Genomic DNA, 22,839 nt, shown 5'->3' on the forward strand with positions numbered 1-22,839 from the left:
TTTCCTCCAGGGGCAAAGGGGGAAATAGCAACAACAGATGCCGCCCTCGTGGCAGAGGGGGTCCGCAGAACCAGGGCAACAGAGAATCTTTCTCTGAGAAGCCCTTTTAACATCCCTGAAGGGTTGCCTGACTGCCCGCCTCTGGAGGCAGCCAGGGGAAGACTTTCTCTGTACCCAAAAGCCTGGCAAAATTTAACGCAAGACAAATGGGTACAGTCAATTATATCTGGAGTTTACAAAATTCACTTCTCTCAGCCCCCTTTACCTTCAAGCAAATCCCTTCCAAATGTTCCACCCAATCTGAGGGACCCAGCAGTCATAGAAGTTTCAAAACTGCTAAAAAAAAAGAGTCATCCAGGAAGTCCCAGCAGACCAACACGGATCCAGAACTTACTCAAGGTTCTTTTTGGTACCAAAAAAGACAGGGGACTGGAGACCAATTCATAGATCTTCAGGATGTGTACTATCATATCAAAATGGACAGGAGTTCCAGGAGATTCCTTCGCTTCTGGCTGGGAGCCAATCATTACCAGTTCAGAGCTCTGCCCTTTGGTCTCACCACAGCCCCCAGCATGTTCACCAAGTGTATGGCAGTGGTCACGGCTCACCTGAGACATCAAGGATTCAAGGTGTTTCCGTATCTAGACGATTGGCTCCTCACTGTTACTACCAGGCATCAACTTCTCCAAGCCAGGGACTACACAATCACAATCTGCTCCCAGCTAGGCATCACAATAAACATTGAAAAATATGCCTTGTTGCCCTGTCAATCTATCACCTATATAGGAGCAGACTTAGACACAAGGAACATTTCCGCAAGGCTGCTGCCAGACAGGCTGTCTACAATTCGCCAGCAAGTTCAAATTTTAATGCAGAGCAAAAAGATCCAAGTCAGGTTCGTCCTTCAAACTCTGGGTTCCACGGCAGTGGCAATTCTTCTAATCCCTCTGGCCCGCTTTCACATGAGAATCCTTCAGTGGCTTCTGTTCACACAATGGTCTTTTCAACAGCTGCCCATGTCTCACATGATCATGATCACAGAAGCATGCAAAAGGCACCTTTCCTGGTGGATGGTCTCCCCACTAGTTTCTCAGGGCAGACCCTTCATTCAGCCCCCTCCAGTTGCCACAGTGACCACAGATGCCTCCCTGATAGGGTGGGGGGGCATTATCAGGGCAGGACAGTTCAAGGCACTTGGCAGCCTCAAGAGTACCATTTGCATATAAATGTCCTCGAAATGAGAGCCGTGCTCCCAGTGTTGCAAGCTCTTCAGGACTCTTTCCCTTCTGGGACCATTGCAATTCAAACGGACAACATGTCAGTGGTGTGGTACATCAACAAGCAGGGTGGAACCAGGTCCTATCCCCTATGTCGAGAAGCACTCAGACTCTGGCAGTGAGCGATTTCCTCCCAACGATTTCTGATTGCAACGCACATCCCTTGGATGTCCAACGTCATAGCGGACAGGCTCAGCAGAGCTATTCTCATGCCTCATGAGTGGTCTCTGAATCAGGTAGTTGCGGATTTGATCTTCCGCAAATGGGGTCAGCCTTGCTGCAGTCTTTTCGCCACTCCCTTCAACAGCAAATGCAGCAACTACTTCTCCATTCTTCTGCTTCCAGGTCACTCTCCCAGAGACGCTCTAGTCCACAATTGGCCTCAGGGACTACTTTATGCCTTCCCTCCGTTTCCCCTGATACCGAAGCTCATACAGAAAGCTATATCATTGGGTTGCAAAATGATCCTCATTGCCCCCTACTTGCTTCGACAGATATGGTTTCCATTCCTGCATCATTACCTTCTCGAGCAGCCCTGGACTCTGGATCCCATTCCAGACCCACTTATTCATCAATCAGGTGGGTTGCATCATTCCCTTCAAACACTCCAGTTCACAGCTGGGTTGCTCCAATTCCATCCCTAGCCAGGCTTCCCAGCATTTCCCCGGCCGTGCGTGAGATTATTGTGTCCTCTCACAAGTCCACGACTAGAAAAACTTATGCTAGTAAATGGAAATGTTTTTCTTGTTGGGCAGAGGCTAGGAACATAGATCCCTTTTCAGCCCCAGTCCACGAAATTTTGGAGTTCCTAGCACAACTCTTTCATTCTGGGTCCGCTTCTGCTACAATCAAGGTTCAATTGGCGGCCATTTCTAACTTCCATGTTGGGTTGTCTAATTCAAACATTATGTCTCATAAGCTCTGTAAAGCCTTTCTAAGAGGGACTTCTCTCCTTAGACCTCCATTGAGAGATCCCCCTCCTCCTTGGGACTGTAATTTGGTACTAACCTCTCTAATTATGCCTCCCTTTGAACCTGCAGCGTCCTGCTCAATTAAATTCCTATCTTGGAAAACATTTCTGGTGGCTATTACATCAGCCAGACGCATCTCTGAACTTCAGACACTATGTGTTCATCCTCCATACTTGGTTTTTCATAAGGATAGGGTTGCTCTGAGGACTAATCCATCTTTCCTTCCGAAAGTATGCTCAAAAAATAATTTAAACCAATCTATAGACCTTCCTGTGTTTTTCCCTAACCACACCAACAAGGCAGAATACAAATTACACCAATTGGACGTTCATAGACAATTGCGTTTTTACTTGCATAGGACCAAGGATACAAGGAAGTCTGAACAACTATTCCTTTCCTATGTTCTAGGCAAACAAGATCTCCCAGTTTCCAAAGTGACCTTATCCAGTTGGTTGTCTCATTTATCAATTGAGAAACAAAGACTTGCCTATCAAACTGAAAGGTCATTCTACTAGGGCTTTGGCCACCTCTGTAGCCTTCCAATCTAGGTCACCCATGGATTCTATTTGTGCAGCTGCCACGTGGGCAAATCCTCATACTTTTATTTCTCATTACAAACTAGATATGGTCTCCAGGAGCAGAGCTAACTTTGGTTCCACTATTCTGAAGACTCTGTTCCAATGAGCCGCCCAGGATTGTAGGTGCTAGGGACGCTGTCCCAACCAGCAAGAACAAAGGCGAGATAGACAACTTAACATAAAAAAGTTATGTATCTACCATAACGTTCCATGTTAGCTGTCTTCATCTCGCCTTCTTCTTGTGTTCCACCCTTCGTCCCCCTGTCCTATTGGATCGAAAGGAGTTTTGGTTTCACTGGCTGAGTATTCTCTGGTTTGTTCCTCTACTGACTTAGAGAGTATGATAGTATGCTCAACCTGTTCTTGGACAGGTTGTTTCTCTGGTTAAGTCTGGGGTTAACTATTACAAAAGAGATCTGGGTAGCTAGCGCTAGGCATCATGGGATAAGGGGTAGCTTTGAGCCAGTACACAGCTCTCGAGCTATAGAAGATGGCCGAGTCAGAGCCGAGGATCGGCTCCAATCCCAACCAGCAAGAAGAAGGCGAGATGAAGACAACTAACATGGAATGTTATGGTAGGTACATAACTTCTTTTTCTCCACGATTGTCTGTTCTGTTGGTCTTCTGAAATCCCTCCTCACCAATAAGATGTCCAAAAGACAGTCTTCCAGAGAAGACTTAGAAATAGTATTATATTTGTTCTTTTTAGGAAGTAAAGAATAGTTCTGTTTCTGTCTGACGTAGCTGGTGGAAGACTTTCTTATTAAAACTTACTGGCCAGTGCAATCACTGTTATAGTGCACAGTGTGGATGAAAGCTATTTGGACCTTATTTTTATTTATGATAAATAATTTTTTACCTGCTTGATGGAGTGTTAGTGTTTTCCTCTAGGGTGACTATTAATGCTTCAGAACTGTCTTTTTTTTTTTTTTTTTTTTTTTGCTACAGGTTTATTACTAAATCTTTTCATGTTAAAGATAGACTATGCTACATCTGTTTTACTCAGTGAATCTCCTTAACTGAATACTGCCTTTACACTAAGATATGTTTTTCTGTGCATTGTGTCTGCATATGGTTATCAGCAGTAGAAACATACACCATCCTTCTGCATCAGCATGCTAGCTCACATGCAGGCAGTCTCTATGAATGGTTCTAGAACATGCTACAAAACCTGCTCAAAATTTGTTCCTGTCTCCCAAGTTTTCCCTAAATACCTGCATGTGTCATAGTGGGATGGCATTGAAAGTCATAGCTGCAATGGCTCTGTAAAATGTGATGGCAACCTTTTTATTCCTGCTGTCAAATGATAACTCTGCAGCTTATTTTTTACATTGAAAAGATTTATTGATGCTTGTTTAAAATATGAATTGTCACTTGATTAATTAAAAAATGGCTTGCCTAAAATAAATATTTTTGAGTAACATAAATGTCTTCTCTAAACAGATTGGGTTTAATCTCACATAAAAGTAAGAATCGAGAAGTTCAAAGAGCTGTTGAAAAAACAAACAAATTGCTCAACATGTTGCTTGAGAAAGCTGCCTTAGCTATAGACTTTGAACAGGCAGAAAAGGAAATCACAGGTATGGTATACTGATTTATATTCCAAATGCATGCTCAGTAGGTTTATTTCATCTCTAGGTTTGGAATTATATTACATTTTACATGAGTAAATGGATATTATTTCTTTGTGTTGTGTTTTCAGCAATATAAACATGAATTAAGCCAAGATGACACTCATGTTAGCAAAGCATTTATAGTGACGTTGTAGGAGCTAAAGACTAGGCTTCTGAAAGTATTTTAAGAGTCACAATTATGAGAGGAAAAGTCTGCCACATCATATATACTTTGTAAGTCATTCTTTCGTTTAATAATACCTGTATTATCCTACTTATGGCTGTATATAAGTAATGGCAAGAGACAGAGAGAGAAAGAGAGAGAGAGACAGAGACAGTTCTTGAAACAATATGTGCTCACAAGTGTATATATATGCACACACACACAGACACACACACGCACACACGCACACACACGCACACACGCACACACATGCATACAAACATGCACATATACTCACACTACACACACATACACACAGGCATAATAACATACACAACCACATGTACATTAGGAATTTTGGAGATGCAGTAGTTTAGTTATTGGCATGCCATTAGATTTTGAGAGGAAACCAGCAACCCTGGTAAAATCCCTCAAAGATGCAAGAAGGACATGCAGACTCCACATGGAAGGCATCCAGCCAGGAGCCACACTGCAAACAAAGAACTTTCATGCATTAACCATGATTGCTGCACCAATCTGCCAACCTTTTGTTTAGTAATGCAATTTTAAGTCTGGTAAATACTGCAGCTTGACCGCAGAGGTTGATTGGAAATTTGTATTATTTATTTTATTTATTTATTTATTTGCATTTGTTTAACCAGGATAGTCCATTGGGCTTGAAGAACCCGTTTTCAATGGAGTCCTGGGGAGAAAAGCTCCACATACAGATTACAGAAAGATGAGGATATACATATACATTACATGGGATTAAACATTGTACAGTTTATGTAATTAAACATGTAGAGAGAGCTAAAAACATAGGTTATAAGAGCAACAATATATATATTTTTTTTTTAAGGAGAGTTAGTTAGTATGCTGGTATCCAATGTGTAATGCTACCTGGGATTTTGAGTGACAGAAGAGAAAAGTACTAGTGTAAAGAGTAGGTTACGATGGGGTGAGAGCAGTATACTGGTAGCCCATGAGTAATGCTACCTGATGTTTAGAGTGAAAGAAGAGAAAAAGTACTAGAGTAAAGAGTAGGTTATGAGGGGTGAGAGCAGGAGCATGCCCATGTGGAGGTTAGATGGGAGTGGAGTGATTTTTTAAAGGATGGGAGGCTTGTAATGGTACGAATGGAGGATGGAAGGGAGTTCCATAAGCGTGCTAGTGAGAAGGACAGGAGGTTTTGTCCAGGAGGGTGGAGGGGTCTGTGAATTTCTATGAGGTTTTGATTGTTTGATCTTAGATGTCGTTGAGTGTGGTGCATTTTAAAGGTAGACGAGAGTGCAGGGCAGAGGGATGGCTGGAAAATCAGTTTGTGAGCATACGTGAGTTGGGTGTAGGAGAGGTAGTTGGGTAATTCTAACCAGTTCAGTTTGTGGAGTGGTTCACAGTGGTGGGTTGATGATTTGTTACAAGTGGCGAATTTGGCAATTTTATTGTAACAAGAGGATAGTTTGGTTTTGAGGGAGGATTGTAGGTTAGTAAGAAGAGGTGCCCCATAGAGAAGGGAGGGTAGGAGAAATGTAATAGAGAGAGTAATCTTAGTAGCTGAGCTGAGGAATTGATTATGACAGTAGAGCATGCCAAGTTTTTGGTGGGTTTTATTTATGTTTTGTAGTAGATGGGAATTGAATTTAAGCTTGTCATCAATTTGGACTCCTAATAGTTTGGTTTCTGATACAAGCTTAAGGGGGATGTTATTTTGGCTGGAGATGGAGAATGATTTATGATCGATGTTAGTAGTTTTTGAAGGATTAAATATCATGAGTTTGGTTTTAGCAGCATTAAGAGCTAGATGGTTGTCTTTCATCCAATTTTCATTGGTGGAAAAGGCATCCTGGGTTAGCTTTAAAAGAGTTGGGATGGATGAGGCAGCACAGATGATTGTGGAATCATCTGCATATTAAATAATATTAGCCTGAGGGATAGCGTGGAAAAGTCATTAATGAAAATATTAAAGAGAAGGGGGCCCAGAATGGAACCTTGTGGGACACCTGTAGGGGTATTTAGAAAGGAGGAGGTAGCTTCTTTCCACTTGACTGCTTGTTGTCTATTGGAGAGATAGCTGTTAAACCAGTTGAGTGAAGAGAGAGAGAAAGGTTTAGATTAGATAGTTTAGTAAGAAGTAGGTTATGGGAGATAGTATCAAAGGCCTTAGAAAGATCGAGAAGAATGGTAGATACAATGAGTCCAGAATCTCTAGCTTTATTCACAGTTTCAAGGAAGGATAGGAGGGCTGTCATAGTACTATGATGGGGTCTGAATCTGTGTTGGGTAGGGGTTAGGATATTGTTGTCCAAGAGATGGGGAAGGAGTTGAAGGTGGATACATTTCTCTAGGACTTTAGAAATGGGTGAGAGGATGGCTATGGGACGGAAATTGGAGATGTTAGTATTATTTCCTCCTTTGTGTAGAGGGATGATGTAAGCTTTTTTCCAAGTTTCGGGGACTAAACCTTCTTGGATAGAGCAATTGATGAGGATACTGATAGGGAGGGCAATGGCATCAGCAGCTATACTGAGGTAGTATGATGGAATGTTGTCAGGGGCATTGGTGCATGGTTTTAATTTCTGTAGGAGTTTTCTTATAGTAGAAGTTGGAGTAGGTTTAATCAAAAATGGGAGGAGTTGAGGTGGGGGTGAATGAGAGAAAGGAGTTGGAGGGGGAGGTGGGTTATGAGGTGGGGGTGAATGAGAGAAAGGAGTTGGAGGGGGAGGTTGGTTGTGAGTAGAGGGGGTAGGAGGTGCATTGTTATGTGTAAAAGAAGAAGTAAGTTTGGAAATAGAGTCTATGAAGAAAAAATTGAATTGGGTAGTAAGATCTATGTCTTGTAAATCTGGGCTGGGGTTTGGGTTTTCTATAGTTCCAGGTTTTAAGAGTGAATTGCCCAGAATTTTTGTGGGTTAGTTTTATGATTGTTTTGAAGTTGGATAGAGTTTGTGAGACTTCAGTAGTTTTCAATGATTATTATAATGACAGAAAATAAATACATTCCATTTTCTCATGCAAATTTATAAAAGTATATGATTATTCTTAAGTAACAGAGGGGATAAATTTCCTTTTCAAGTAATGAACAAAGCTTGTTTCAGCTTTGTTACTTTCATAAAATGTGCATTCTTTTTCCAGTTGGTAACCTCTTTGCTACTTCAACCAGTTGTTTGTTTAAGCCACCATTTCTGACTGGAAGAATCTGTATGGAAAGGATGATATGATAGTATAATACAAGCTTCTTTGTATTTAATTTCAAGTATATAAGCCTTGTGAAAGTGTTTGCTTTCCTTAGGATAGAATTTACTAATATATACTTCAGTTTTACTGAGACATTACAACCATACCTCTCAACCGCACCAAACTCCTCAGAATTTCACAGTTTTGAGGGCAAAATAATGAAATAATGGGGTGCCATGAATTCCCGAGTGGCCTCTTTAAATTCTGATTTTTTTTTTTTTGTACAACTTTTAACTTACCACTAATGTCATCATGCATCGCCAGCATATCCTGCAACATCATCAATGTTCAGGGACATGCATCATTCATCAGGGTAGCAAGACAGTGCCTGACTCATGTGGAGCCAGCTCCAAGGAAATATTCAGTAATAAGGCTCTGGAGTGAACACGGAGGATTAGCGAGAGGCAGTGTGGGGCACAGGAGTCCATGCATATGAGTCAACTGAGCAGCTGTATCTTTTTAATGTCACTGTGATGAGAACTGGAAGTAAGAGGAAATTATGGGAGGTTCATAAAATTAGGTTTTTCCCTTTTTGTGACATAGTTTTGGGGTGTACATCATTAGCATATTACTATTTTATATCCATCTCTTACTGGTATGCAAACAAAAGTGCTTTCCCTCATTTGCTAACACTATATACTGTTAATTGTTAAAGTATAGTGATTGTCTACAAATATTTTAGATGGACCGTTGTAGTTAGTTACTCAAGCCAGTCACAAAATTCCAGAGTGCTTCAGCTCTAATACACTACAACTATACCTCTCAACTGTCCAGATTTTTTTCCTCATATTTTTCGTCTGTACTTCATAAAATGTGTGGTTTTCTGACAAATCTCTATGATGAGCTGAGGACTGAAGTCACTAAATCATAACATTCATTTGAGTTTTAGACTTCATATCTTTCAAAAACTGCACATTAACACAAAGCCTGGTAAAACACCTTTCTAAATTTATAAGAGCAACATTTAAAATCTGTCCCTATTTTTGGGCCTTTGTTCCCCCATTATGTCAGGCTTTGTCCAGATTTCTTGTGAGCAGAGGTTGAGAGGTACCTGAAGGTCTGGAGAGCAAAGCTGATTGAATTGTTTATCCATGGAGAACTCACTACCCATCATATAACAAGACACTAGAATAGGTCCACAACCTTTTTATATAATTAGCAGTGTAAAGTTAGCCAAGCAATCAGATGAATTGTCAGGGTAACAAAATGACAACACATTCCCATTTACCTGTAGCTGAACAGGACTGCATTAACTTGTAAGTAAAATGTTGTTGTTGTACATCACATGCAACATAATCCCGTTAGTTTAAGTCAGAGCACAGGTTTTTCATGCTTTTCATGTCAGGCAAAAAGCTTGCTGAACAAATAAACATTAATTACCAGGTAAATCCCATGATGACTAGGAAGTGAAGCTGTAACTAAGTGACCAGCTGTCAAAATTCTTTGATGAAGATTTGGTGCAGTGCCCAGCATGGAGTTCAGCTAAGGCCATCTGTCCACAACACAGTTACCAGGAGTTACGTTCCATGTAAAAAAAAAATCTTTGAAGATGCAACTCAGAAGAAAAAAAAATGATGTGGTTTACAAATCCTCTGTGCCAAACAGCACAGTCTGCCAGAGATTCACACTCATGCCAAGAGTCATCTCCTCCCCAATCCCTTTCCACTCCTCCACTCTTTACTCCATGCCACCGGAGAACTAGGGCATTTGGAAAGAGACGGCAAATTGGTCCTTGTTCTGTGTTTTGTACTGTGGCGGAAACCAAGAACGTTCCATTAAGACACATATAAATTAACCTGTAATGACAACATTTCACCTACTCAAATGCATCAACTGCATTCTTCAAATGTAAAGGAAAGAAAAGAGGTACACTTTGTAGGGGTTACTGCCTGTTCCTCTTTGCACAGGACAGTCCCTGTTTTGGCACTTGTGTCCCATGGGGGGGAGGAAAAACTGAAAAAAAGTTCAAATGTCCTGAGATTTCATAAAAAAGTTCATAAGTTACCATCTGATGTTGTTAATCTTTGTTCATTCCTTACGATGGGTTATCGGTTCCATCCTCGGAACCGAGCTGGCCTTATACCAAGCTCGTGTCAGCCAAAAAAACTCTCGAGCCAAGATCCTACCCACAATGCTCTGCTCCCTGTTACATCAGACCTCATTTGCCGCATTGCTGTGCAGCTGTGTCAAGCATTCTCACTCAGCTAAGTGTTCAATCTTTTGAAGTTTTTCTAATATTAGTGTATAGAGAAAACACAACAAACAGTCCTGGATAAGGAGCCCTCTCAGATCCAATATCAAAAGTCAAAAAACAGATAGGGCTCACCACGGCTAATAAAAACTCTTTTATTCCTGCAGTGCAAGTAAGCGCTTTCGCGTTCTCTCAGCGCTTCATCAGACTTCAAAACAGTTACATTTCAAAAAAACATTCTTAAATATGGACACCAATACAAAGCACCCAATCAGCATCATCATAGCATCATCACATGTTTAAATCACTTAAAAAATAAAGGCATACATCATAAAATATATCTCTATCATAATAAACATAATGCGCCTTCCTAAAACATAAAAACAAACATAACATTTCAACAAACATATATATATATATATATATATATATATATATATATATATATATATATATATATGTAAACTATATTAATAAAAATAGCAGAATCAAGGAAATTCAAAAAATCAATGTTTATAAGGACGTGCTGCTAGAAAAGGTTTCAAACTAACCTTCTCATTAAGCCCTCATCCTCTATATGCCTGTAATCTGATGATCCATCTATTCTCACATTCTTCCGTTTGATTTTTTATATTCCCTAATCTTTTCGTTCTTTTCATTAACTGTAGTACACTGAACTTAAAAGAGTGTGATGTCACTACACTTAATATGTGTCTAGCTAAGGCATTGTGATCATCCTCCTTGTTGATGGCATATACATGTTCCCTCACACGTTCCCTGAGACTTCTGTTCGTCTTACCTACATAAAAACACGAACATGCCTGGCAAACAGCCAGATAGACTAAATCTCTTGACTTACAATCAGCATAGAAGTCAAAATTAAAAGAATTTCCCATATCTGGGTGTATAAAGACATTATTTCCTGACATATATGTGCATTGATGACACCCTCTACAGGGAAATGTATAGAAAGTTTTCAATTCATCACTATCTCTATCTTCTTTCCCTATCACAACTTTGAGACTCTCTCCCTATAATATATCCTGTCCTTTTTCTTACTTTTGAGATAATTCTCCTTTACCATCATTGGTAATTCTTCCTCTCCCTTTCTTACCCTTCTGTGTAGTTTTATAACTTTTTAGTAGTATCGTAGTTTTTCCCTTGATATTACAATGTCGGATAAGAAAAGTAGTATTGGTTTCAAACAATGTACAGAATGCGGCTGTAAGTTACTGCTTTCTGATGGTCATGACTTGTGTGTTTATTGTCTGAATGTTTCCCACCTGTCAGTTGACCCCCCCCCCCTCGTGTGGGATTTGTAGAAATTTCTCGACTAGGACTCTGAATGAAAGGAAGAACAAACTTATACTAAAAGGCCTCCTTAAATCTCCTTTCTGTGAGGTTATCTCTGGGTCAGATGGTTCACCCCCTCCTTCTAAACCCTGTAAGAGGCGTTCTTCTTCTTTCTCCTCGAGGTCGCTCACTTCTTCTCCCTCTGGAGACCACAAGGAGTCGATTCACAAAAAGGTGAAAACTTCAGGCCTGGCACTGCCATCTGTGGTCCTTTTGGCCCCAGCCTCGGCACTGCCCCAATTTGTTCTCACTCCAGCTATGTCAGCTTCACCGCCACTGGCACCAGAGTTCCCATTGCAGATACTCACAGCTTTGACAGTATCGTCACAGCCTTTTTCGGCACTGCTGATGTCGGTGCAGACTCTTTTGGCACTGTCTCTACAGGTACAGTCTCCTTCAGCACTGTTGGTGCTGACTCCTTCGGCTCTGTCCTTGCTGATGCAGTCAGCTTCTGGGATACTGCCCTCTACAGTGCAGATGCCTTTGGCACTTACCTGCTCGGTCCTGTCACTTTCGGCACCATTGTTACCAGTGCAGACACCTTCTTTGATGGCACTGTATTCATCGGTGCAGACATTTGCCACACTGCCCTTCATGGTGCAGACACCCTCGATGCCCATGGTGCCACCTTTGTCGGCGCAGATACCCTCAGCACCATTCTTCTTGGTGTCGACACCCTTGGCTCCAGGCTCTACATTACATAAACTCACCAGAACTAAGTACTCTCCCTCCATAGATCCTTTTATGGGAAGTCAGTATAGTCCCTTTTTGGACAGGCCAGAATCTCCATCAGGTCACTCTATGAGGTCGACCAGGACCTTCTCAGTACAGGATGTGTTGTGGCTTGTCAATCAGTTGCTTGTGGCCAGTGGGCTCTCTAACCCATCTAAAGCTGCGCTCTCTCTTGCAGGTGACTGTTTTTCCACAGACTCCATCTTACACTCCTCCTTCGACTTCCAGGGAAGCATCAAAATGCCTTCCTCTGACAGCAGTTTCCATTCCTTCTACACCAACAGTGGACCTCACTTTGAAGCCAAAGTCATCCTTGTGGCTCTCGGTGCACTGGGCACCAGGCCCTTCTCAGGCTAGCAGCTGTACCATGGGGGCAGGCATTCTTGGTTTGATGCCAATATTTTCTATGGCACCCACCAGGAATCCTCCTCCCCTCACACTCCACAGCCCTCTTGAGATTCCTGGTCTGGAGGTCGGCTCATCAGAGTGGAGTGTGACCCTGGTCCAGAGGTTGTCGTGCTTGGTTCCAGGCTCTCATCCCTCTTTGGGTGGTCTGGCCTTCCAGACCATGGAGAAGGTACTTGCCTCTGCTGGCAAAACATCCCTGTCAGAATCCTTGCCCCCCTCTGTGCCATAACTGTCGCAAGCCACAACTACCGGACCCCGGGCACAAGGGCCTTGGGCTTCTCCCCTGCAGGTGATCCCCTCCTCGCAATCTTCCCCAGAGCTCCCCACTGATGTAGTCCCTTGCAAGGCTTCGTGCAAGAGGAAGCACATGCACTCCACTGAGGAGTCTCTAACCGAAGATACAGACTTTGATGACTGGAAGGGTCCCCACGGTCACCCTCTGATGAGATGTCCTTTGGTGACATCCTCGAGATCCTAAGACAGAGGGGCGACTGGAAGTCCTCTAACCCTTCCTCAGAAGAATCCGTATTCCTGCAGGCCTTTCATGCCTGGCCCCCTACCTCCTGGGTCACCCAACCGGCCGATGAACTTGTCCAGCTCATTGTCCAGCATGCATGGAAGGCTACTGACACTTTGGAAGCTATACTTCTGAGGCCTGACAAAATTTTATCTCCCCCTGCTGAACATCCTCATTGGTTCAAAGGTCTTCCAGTAGATGCCATGGTGGTGGCGGCTGCAACCAACAAAGACTTGACAGAAGAGAGCCAGACTGTCCATCCACCCAACAAGGAGTCATGGGTGATAGACAGACTCAGGAAGCATGTGTTTGCTTCATCAACCTTCGCTGTAAGGTTCTTGAACTACTTGGCATACTTTACAAGGCTCCAGAGGGATCTTATCAACCAACTCTCTGAAACTTTGTTTCTGATGAGGTGCACAACAAGGAAGCCTCTAAGATAGCAACCCTGGAGTCTATATCCAATTCTTCTATGTGCCTCATTTCACACACAACAGAAGGAGTGGCTAGAGCAGCAGGCACAGGCATAGTCACGAGACATCATGCCTGGATGTGCCTTTGTGACTTTGCAGACTTCTTTAAGGATTCCTTTATGAATGCCCCCATCAAGGCCTCTTCATTGTTTGGCCCAAAAGTTAAGCATACACCTGGCAAGGTGCGAACAAGATGGTAAGACCCTGTCTGCCATTGGTGTCCGACAGTCCACCCCTCAACGATTCTACTCCAGAAATCAGAGGAGTGGGAATATGTGGCACAGAAAATCACAGGGCTCTTTCCGTGATGCATGTGCCGAGTTCTCCCCTAAGGGCAGAGGGAGAAACACTAATGGAAGATGCCCCTTTCAGGGCAGGGGAGGTCTGCGAAACCGGGGTTCTAGAGATTCTTTCTCTGGGCAAACTTACCAGTGTTCCTGAAGCATTGCCCAACTGCTCACCTCTGGAAGCGGTTGGGGGTCATTTTTCCTTGTACCCTACTGCCTGGCGAACCATAACCACCAATTCCTGAGTATAACAGATAATTTCCAGAGGTTACCGCATTCCCTTCCATCTCTGTCCCACTTCACCCAGAAATTTACCCAACATCTCACCCAGTCAGGGGGAAGCAGCAGCACAAGAAATCCAAAAACTGCTACAAAAAAAGAGTCATCCAAATGGTCCCCACCAGACAAGATATCATCCGGTTTTTACTCAAGATTTTTTTTAGTGCCAAAAAAGACATGGAACTGGAGACTGATTCTGGATCTCAGCACACTAAACAAATTTGTAAAAACAGAGAAATTCCAGATGGATACAGTTCAGTCTATCCTTCCTCTTTTGGAAGAAGATGATTGGATGTGCTCTATAGATCTTCAAGATGCGTATTACCATATAAAAGTGGACAAATGCTCAACAAGATACCTCCTTTTCCACATAGGAGCCAGTGACTACCAATTTCGAGCACTGCCCTTTGGTCTCTCTCTACAGCCCCCAGAGTGTTCACCAAAGGCATGGCAGTGGTTATTGCTTACCTGAGACTTCAAGGATTCCAGACATTTCCATACCTAGATGACTGGCTCCTTACCACCCCCACCAAGCATCTACTAGAGGAAGCCCTGTATTACACTGTTCTCACAGCTCAGTGCCTAGGAATCACTATAAACTGGGAGAAGTCCAACACGACCCCGGCACAATCTTTGGAATTCATTGGAGTTCTGTTGGACATGTGAAAATGCACAGCATCTCTTCCGGATCACAGACTTCAAAGAATAAGACAACAGTTTCAGCCGCTAATCTGTCACCACAAATCTTCTCCTCGGTCCATACTCCAACTCTTGGGGTCGATAGCAACCTCGATCACCATTGTTTCTCTGGCCAGGTTTCACATGAGACTCCTTCAGTGGTTACTTCTCACTCAGTGGTACCCTCTACAACATCCTTTGTCTTTTCAGATAAGTGTAACTCAGAGATGCAAGCAAGACTTGCTCTGGTGGACGTCTCAAAATCCCCAACAATGGTCTTGCTCCTTCATCCCCCATCAGCCAAAAGCCACAGTGACCACAGATGCCTCCCTGATGGGGTGGGGGGGGGGGCTACATCAGGAAAACTTGGTCCAAGACACTTGGTTGGAGACAGAGGCTCATTTGCATAATAATGTCCTGGAACTGAGGGCGGTGCTACTAGCATTGCAAGCATTTCACTTGATCCTTCCATCAGGGACTATTGCAATCCAATCAGACAACATGTCAATAGTATGGTACATCAACAAGCAAGGGGGCACCAGATCTTACCCATTATGCAGAGAGGCCTTGAGAATATGGCAATGGGTGATAGCTTGGTCGAACCGCTTTCTAATTGCAATGCACATTCCCGGGAGCTCCTACGTGATAGCGGACAAATTGAGCAGGTGCATTCTACAACCTCACGAGTGGTCCCTCAAGCCTGTGATAGCAGCAAAAATTTTTGAACCACTGGAGCCAGCCTTACTACAATCTATTTGCCTCCCCAATCAACTGCAAGTACAGCAACTACTTTGCCCTGATCCCCCCTCAGGGACCGTCACTGAGAGATGCTCTAGTCCACGCTTGGCCCTCAGATCTGCTTTATGCTTACCCTCTTCTACCCCTCATTTCCCAATTTTTGAAGGAAGCACGGCAGTTGAAGAGCAAAGTAATCCTCCTTGCACCATATTGGCCTCGACAAATTTGGTTCCTCTTCCTTTGGCCTCACCTGCTAGATCGACTGTGGATTCTTAATCCAACTCCAAGGTTGATCTCCCATCTGCAGGGTCTGACCCACCCCAATCTAACAAACCTGAAGCTGACACCTTGTTTTCTCCACTTCCAATGATTGCCAGGCAGGATAACCTCTCCTCCCCGGTGCGCAATATTCTTATTGCAGCTCATAAATCATCCACTAGGCTAATCTGTCTCAGCAAATGGAAAAAATCCACCTTATGGGCAGTGAACATACAATTGGACCCCTTTTCAGCCCCAGTTTTGGTGGCATTAGATTATTTATCAGATCTCTTTCAATCTGGGGTATCAGCCTCTACTGCTTGTGTTCATTTAGCTGCTATTTCTAACATTGGCTTCCAAGACTCTTCACTCATGTCACACAGACTCTGTAAGACTTTCTTGAAGGGTGTTTTTCACCTAAAGCCTCCCTTTAGAGAACCAGTACAACCTTGGGACCTGGCTTTGGTTCTGCAAGCCCTAACAGCACCCCCTTTGAGCCTGCATCTTCATGTGACTTAAAGTACCTCTCTTGGAAACCCTTGTTTCTGGTTGCTATCACATCATCCAGATGCCTGTCAGAACTTCAGGCCTTATGCATCAAATATCCCTACCTTATTTTCCATAAGGATAGAGTTTAACTAAGAACTAATTCCTCCTTCTTACCGAAAGTGGTGTCCAAGCAGTCTATCAACCAGTCTATTGACCTCCCAGTATTTTTTCCTATGCATTCTAACAAGGGAGAGTATTGCCTGCACTTTCTAGATGTTCACAGGCAAATCCATTTTTATTTGGACAGAACAAAATCTACCAGTAAATCAGACCAATTATTTCTGGCTTTTTCTGGACCAAGACTAGGTCATCCTGTTTCTAAAGTTACATTAGCATCATGGTTGAGAAATTGTATTACCTTCATCTATAACAAGAACAAAATCACCTTGCCTCACAAAGTGAAAGCCCATTCTACACGGTCAATGGCAAATTCAGCAGCTTTCCATGCTAGGGCTTCCCTCAATGACATTGCTCAGCTGCGACTTGGGCCAACCCCCATACATTTTTTCTTTATTACAAATTGGATTTGGCCTCCAGAGGAAGAACTTCTTTTTCTTCCATGGTGCTCAGGAATGTCTTTCCATGAGGGCCGCCCAGGATTATAGGTAGCTGGGGACTCTGTCCCATCATAAGGAATGAATGAAGATTAACAACATCAGATAAAGAAGTTAGGTCTTATCATAACATTCCATCTGTGTTGTTGATCTTTGTTCATTCATTACTCCCCACCCTCCGTCCCCCTCTGGAGGTTCCTGGTGGATTTCATATGGTTCTTCTTCCATTCTTGTAGGTCTGTTCTGACCAGAGGTAGCCTCTACTTTTGTCTATCAACTTGCAAACTCAATCTGAGGTAAGGGAGCAGAGCATTGTGGGTAGGATCTTGGCTCGAGAGTTTTTTTGGCTGACACAAGTTTGATATAAGGCCGGCTCGGTTCCGAAGCCAAAACTGATAACCGATCATAATGAATGAACAAAGATGAACAACACAGATGGAACATTATGGTAAGACATAACTTCTTTTTTTAATAGTTGCATCATTGCATGAAAACAATTATTTTTGTATCTGAAACATCTAAATATATGGATAATCATAATCAACAGAGATTCTATAACAATAAGCTTTTATTTTGGCGAAAAAAGTGATATTCAGTTCGCATTTGCCACAGTTATATTGCCACAGTTATATTTTATCTGCAATATCTCATGATTCCACAAAACATGTTCCACATTTGGCATCTGAAAATGTGGCAATCCTAGATACCAATAAGCTGGCAAAGAATGAAAATGTGTCCTAGTTGTAGGCTGCTGTTTCTAGATACCCATTTAAAAGGTCCTAATATGAAACATCCATGTCTCATGAGTCAAGTTAACGAAAAGATTGTAAGTGCACCACGGATGGAGGCAGTTGTTCCCTGAAATTCATGTATCCCTGGTCTAGCCTGTTTACAGGAGACAAATGTGCACTGTAAATGTACTAGATGTAGTTAATACACTTAATAAATGACAAATACATTGGTGGTACTCTGAGCATCTAGTTCCTACCATCTTAATCACTAGAAGCCTGCATCTATCCTCTTATACTTCTGGTTAAGCAAATTATAATTGCATCCATTTTTCCCTCGCAAAATACTCTGCACAATTATTTAAAAGCCTTTCAGAAGCATCTCCATCCCAGCGTTCCCTATGCTGTTCATTGATTTGCTGCTTTGACTTTATAAATTTTCATTTTTTTAACAAATCTGCATTGTCCTAGCATTGAAGAATGTTGGTATCCCACAATTCCATTGGAGTGGGTGGGGTTACATAATTATGTACGCAAATTTTATGTTAATCAGTGCCCCAATTTTTGGCAAGTTGTACCTATTTTTTATGGGCCTTTGTCCAGATTTTTTTATCTTTCCAGGCTGAGAGGTATGATTACAACATAAAAACATAAAATACTTTATTTGTCATGTAAGAGAATTAGAAAACTAGGGCTATTTTTCAGTTATGACCTTGTTAAAAAGTAGAAAAAATGTACATATATACAGTACACCAATAAACAAATTAGAGGTAAGATGTAAAGTAGTAACAGGTAAGTTGTAACAGAAATAAAATATAATACTTAATACTGCTCAGAGCAATGCAATTACATTTTATTATAGTATGACTATTGAGTAATACCAAGAGGCATCTGATATGGCCCTTGTCTTAAGACTACTGTGCTTATAATTAGTAAAGATTTGAAGTAAGTGTAAGGGTTAAGCATACAAAATGACAAAAACTTCAAATGGAAAGTAGCTTTATGTAAGAAAACAAGACGAAAAATGAGATAACATATTTCAGAAGTCATGGTGAGAATCCTGAGGAAAAGGCTGGCTGCTCAACACAGACTCATGGCAAAGAAGGGGTGGAGCTGTCAGTGAAAACAGATTGGTTTACAGGAGAACTTCAAATGTGAGTGCCAGCAAATGTGGTCTATGTGGACCTCTCTGAGACCTTTGGATTTGATCCCACACAGCTGTTTTTTTTTTTTTTTTAGATCATTGCAGGGCTTGGGTTAGACCAGTAACAATGAGATGGACTTCTGCATGCTTGAAGGATAAGACACCGAGTGCTTGGTGTAAGGGACATGTCCAGAATAAGGAAAGGTATTACTGGGACCACCACAGCAGCCAGTCCAGGGTCTAGTGCTTTACTGATACCTTGGGTATTTGTGTTACTAAACTGTAATATGGCTACCATAACTGCATGTTTAAACATAAGTAACAAGTCTAAGTAATAGCCCTGGAACTCATCCAGAATGATCACTGGCCCTTTGGTTCCAAGAGATCCATAGAAAAAGGTAAATATGGAAGGTTAACTCAACCCCAAAAAGTTTTAGCTAAATCACAGAAAGATATCTCCAGAGGGCAAAAAAATCATTAAGTGCTGCCAATACAAAGAGAACAGAATTTGTAACCATCAGCAGTGACTTTCTTTATTGTGCAGAAATTAGTGATTAGCCCACTGTCTTTTTTTTTTAATGGTTTTCAGTTTTGAAACAGGCCTTTGTGGTTGTTGATAATGGCTTATCAAAAACATTACATAATACTACCCTAACGGACCAAAATATTCATATTCTAGTTACTCTCGTGATCCTTCCCTTTCTTTATTTGTGTAGAAGTAAGTTCAAGACTTTGAGTATAAAAATGATAAGTGGAGAAAGTAAAAGAATGGCCAGCCAATTGCACTACTGGTAGCCCTTCAAAGTCAGCCACACAAATCCTGGGTTTAATTAACAAGCTCAGAGTTAGATGATAAGACAGATATGAGGAACAGTTCATCCTGGGGACAGGAAGTGTTACAAGACAATTCACTTTTGGAGGCTATGGTTTAACCAAATGAAATGCAGCATTTTATGGAAACTGACTGATGGTAAAGTGGGATTTGGTGGTGATATGTTGACTAACAGGTCACAGAGGATGGAGGCAGTAAAGCAGCATGGTCAGCAGGTCAATTGTTGGAGTAGTTAAACTTCACTGATGAAAGGTCAAGGCAAGTATAACCATAACAAAGTTAGCTTATCAGAAATGTTAGGCATGGATTCCCAAACTTAAAAAAAAAAATACAAAAAGATTGTGCCACAGAGGCTGAATGGTATTGTAGCGACTAGAGCTTATTGTGATGATGCTGAAGATAATGCAAAGGTGCCTAATGCAGATTATATAAAGAGTGCAAGCCAACTTACAGCTGCGGGCATATCGACTTACTGAAAAGCAACATACTGAAAGTCGTAATACTGAATATACAATGCTGAAATGTTAAAATGTTGACCTCAACATTCTTACTCCTCTACATGTAAACAGAACTGGTCTTACCCCACTCCCTACCTTGCAGGACTCATGCTAGCACCTTTTTCTGAGTTTCACAGTGGAGTGATATCGTTTGTTGACTGGCTATATAGTGGCACAGTGTACTTGTGTGCTACATGTATGCTATTTCTAGGTATTTTGAGTTCAATATTCTAAAGTTCAAAAATTTGACATTTCAAGATTTTGCAATCAGTATTTTGGCTTTCAATATTTTACTATGTAATAGATTGTTACACTAACAGCAACATAACAAAATGCCTTTGAAGGCTTGTATATATCTGCGGTCTTAAAGCTAGTCAAACAAAAGGAAGTAGCAACAGAATATAAGTATCTGTAAGAGAAATCCACCAGTAACATTAAAATGGAGTTAACAGTGCCTCTGTGAGTTGAAATGCTGCCTTCAGTCTTTTTCTCCAAAATTGTTTCACATTAAATAGATAGTGGTGAATAGTGGTGACAGCAGAAATGCACAAGACTACCCATCTGGTCTGCCCTTTTTCGGCAAATTTAGTGACATTTTATTCAGATTTGATTACTGAAATTAATAGAAAAATGCATGTGAAAATTATATCTCTGAATTTGGTGAGGACATTTGACTCAGTCCCACACAGTATGTGTTTAATGAAGTACAAATTATCAAGATGCAAAATCTGTATTTTATATGGTTGCTAAATAATTGGCTAAAGGATAGGAAATCTATAGTAACTTTTAAGGAAGTGCTGATCTGTTTGATGTGACCAATGGTGATCCCCAGGGATCAGTACTATGGCTGTTCCTGTTTTATGTATTCATGTCATTGATGCCTGTTAGGTCATATGTGCTGGCTCTTGACATTTGTTGATAATACCAATACGTCCTCTATGCTAGCATCAGTAGATGATCGCAAACTGTTACAATTCTATATGAAAAAAAGTTATTTATATAGGCCAATAAAAATTAGGTCAGGTCAGGAAATGCAAAGTAGTGCATATAGGACTGAATAATATGGTTTACTCATATGTTCATACCTGAATAAGAGGCTAACTGTCCTGAAGAACAATTTTAAGCCTAGCCATTAACTTAAGGGCAGAAGCAAACCCTGTATTTTGTGTCTATGAGGTGAAGACCTTAACCATTATGCCAACCCCATCCCCATTATACTAGGCTATTAGTCTACAGACTATTACAAGCCTAACCAATACCCACAAGTCAGAATCAAACCCTATACCTTGTATTTGTAATATAAAGACTTAGCCACTATGCCAACCCCACCCCAAAAAATGTGTGTGTTGTAATTTGTTTCATATTTGGTTCATAGGTGTATACTAGGCTAATGACCACAGGGGCCTTTTTAAGCCTAGCCATGCATCCCACATAAGATTCAGAGCTTGTAACTTCTGTCTGTGAGGTAAACAATTTAATCATTATGCCAGCCTTGGCTGTTCATATACATTGAAGCTTCCCTGACTGGGAATTGAATTTGAGCTATGGCGGAGAGAGTGATGAATCCTAACCACTAGATCACCAGGGTTTCATAGGTTCATAAGTTTATACCAAACTTATGGCCAAAGGTGGCCATTCAGAAGCTTGGCCACATCACACACTACTATGGGAGACTAACAACGTTCCTTGTGAAACAGACTTACTACACATATCCCTGATGCTAAAATTTGAGGTTACCCATCCAGCCAACCTGACTGTTTTTAAAGGTTCATAGGAAAGAAGTACTCTGCTTGATAGTTAAGTGCAGTGTATTCCAGAAATGGGGTATATGTTTGGTTAGGTGTATGTCATGTCATTTGACACTGTTGCTATGGTATTATATGTTTAGGTCTTTAGACTGGGTACCACTTATTCAATTTAGGTGAAGTAGTTCAAAGAGTGCTGGGTCATTCATGACCAAAAGGCTATGCAGAGATCACCCTTCAGGAATCTATATGACACTGAGTAGAGGAACAATGATTTTAGTCTATCAGACTTGCTAAGGGTACTCAGACTTGAGATCTTTTTGATGAAGAATTGTTGAGGTCTGCCATGCTGATTTAGGTGATAAGTGAGGAACATGGTGAAGCGTGCTTTATATTCAATGACTGGCCTAATAGGTGATGAATAAAGTGGGTTTATAACTTCACTGAACCTTGATGAAATGCCACAAAGGATAAGTTTTACAAGGTAGAAGGATTTTCTAAACAACAAAAAGAAGTGGTGGCCAAAGGATAGTCTGTTATTAACATATGTACCCAAGTCCCTGACGACCATGTCATATTTAAGTGGAATGTTATTTATATAGTAGGCAACAGTGATGCTGGATTTACCAAAGAAAACTAAGCTGCATAACTTGCTTTTTTTGGTCTCCTTGGAGTTCACTGTTACTTGTTCAGCCCCCAGTGTCCAACGTCCATGCTACATTTACCACCTACTCTGCAATCCCTTGGACCTACCCTGTTTTTGCTAGAGTGGGCCATGGATCCTGGGGGTGTCCTAGGGGCTCAGCTCCTCTGTGCAATTGTCTGGGTGGGATTTATTTTTTACCTAATCACTTCCCTTTGCCCACTCATCATGCTAATGAAAGGCCTCCCACAGGAGGTGGGCACACCCATCCCTTCTCTGCCACTCCATTGTAATTCCAGATGCTAATTGAACCCAGGTCAGCTGGGCCATAGTCACAGACTTATCCTTCTACACCACTGGAGCAGTTGAGAGCATTACTTGGTTTTGAGGGTAAGCC

General features: G+C 41.7%; 1 protein-coding gene across 1 annotated transcript in view; it reads left to right on the forward strand.

Moving 5' to 3' along the window:
- The window catches only part of LOC122804061, a 206,878-nt gene that overhangs the window by 170,681 nt on the left and 13,358 nt on the right, over nt 1-22,839 (forward strand). Inside the window, exon 5 of the mRNA XM_044073730.1 lies at nt 4,270-4,406. Within this exon, the coding sequence (XP_043929665.1) occupies nt 4,270-4,406 (137 nt within the window). The remainder of the gene's footprint in view (nt 1-4,269; nt 4,407-22,839) is intronic.

The sequence above is a fragment of the Protopterus annectens genome, chromosome 6.part0, assembly GCF_019279795.1.
Source record: "Protopterus annectens isolate FY-2018-M chromosome 6.part0, PAN1.0, whole genome shotgun sequence".
NCBI lineage: Eukaryota > Metazoa > Chordata > Ceratodontiformes > Protopteridae > Protopterus > Protopterus annectens.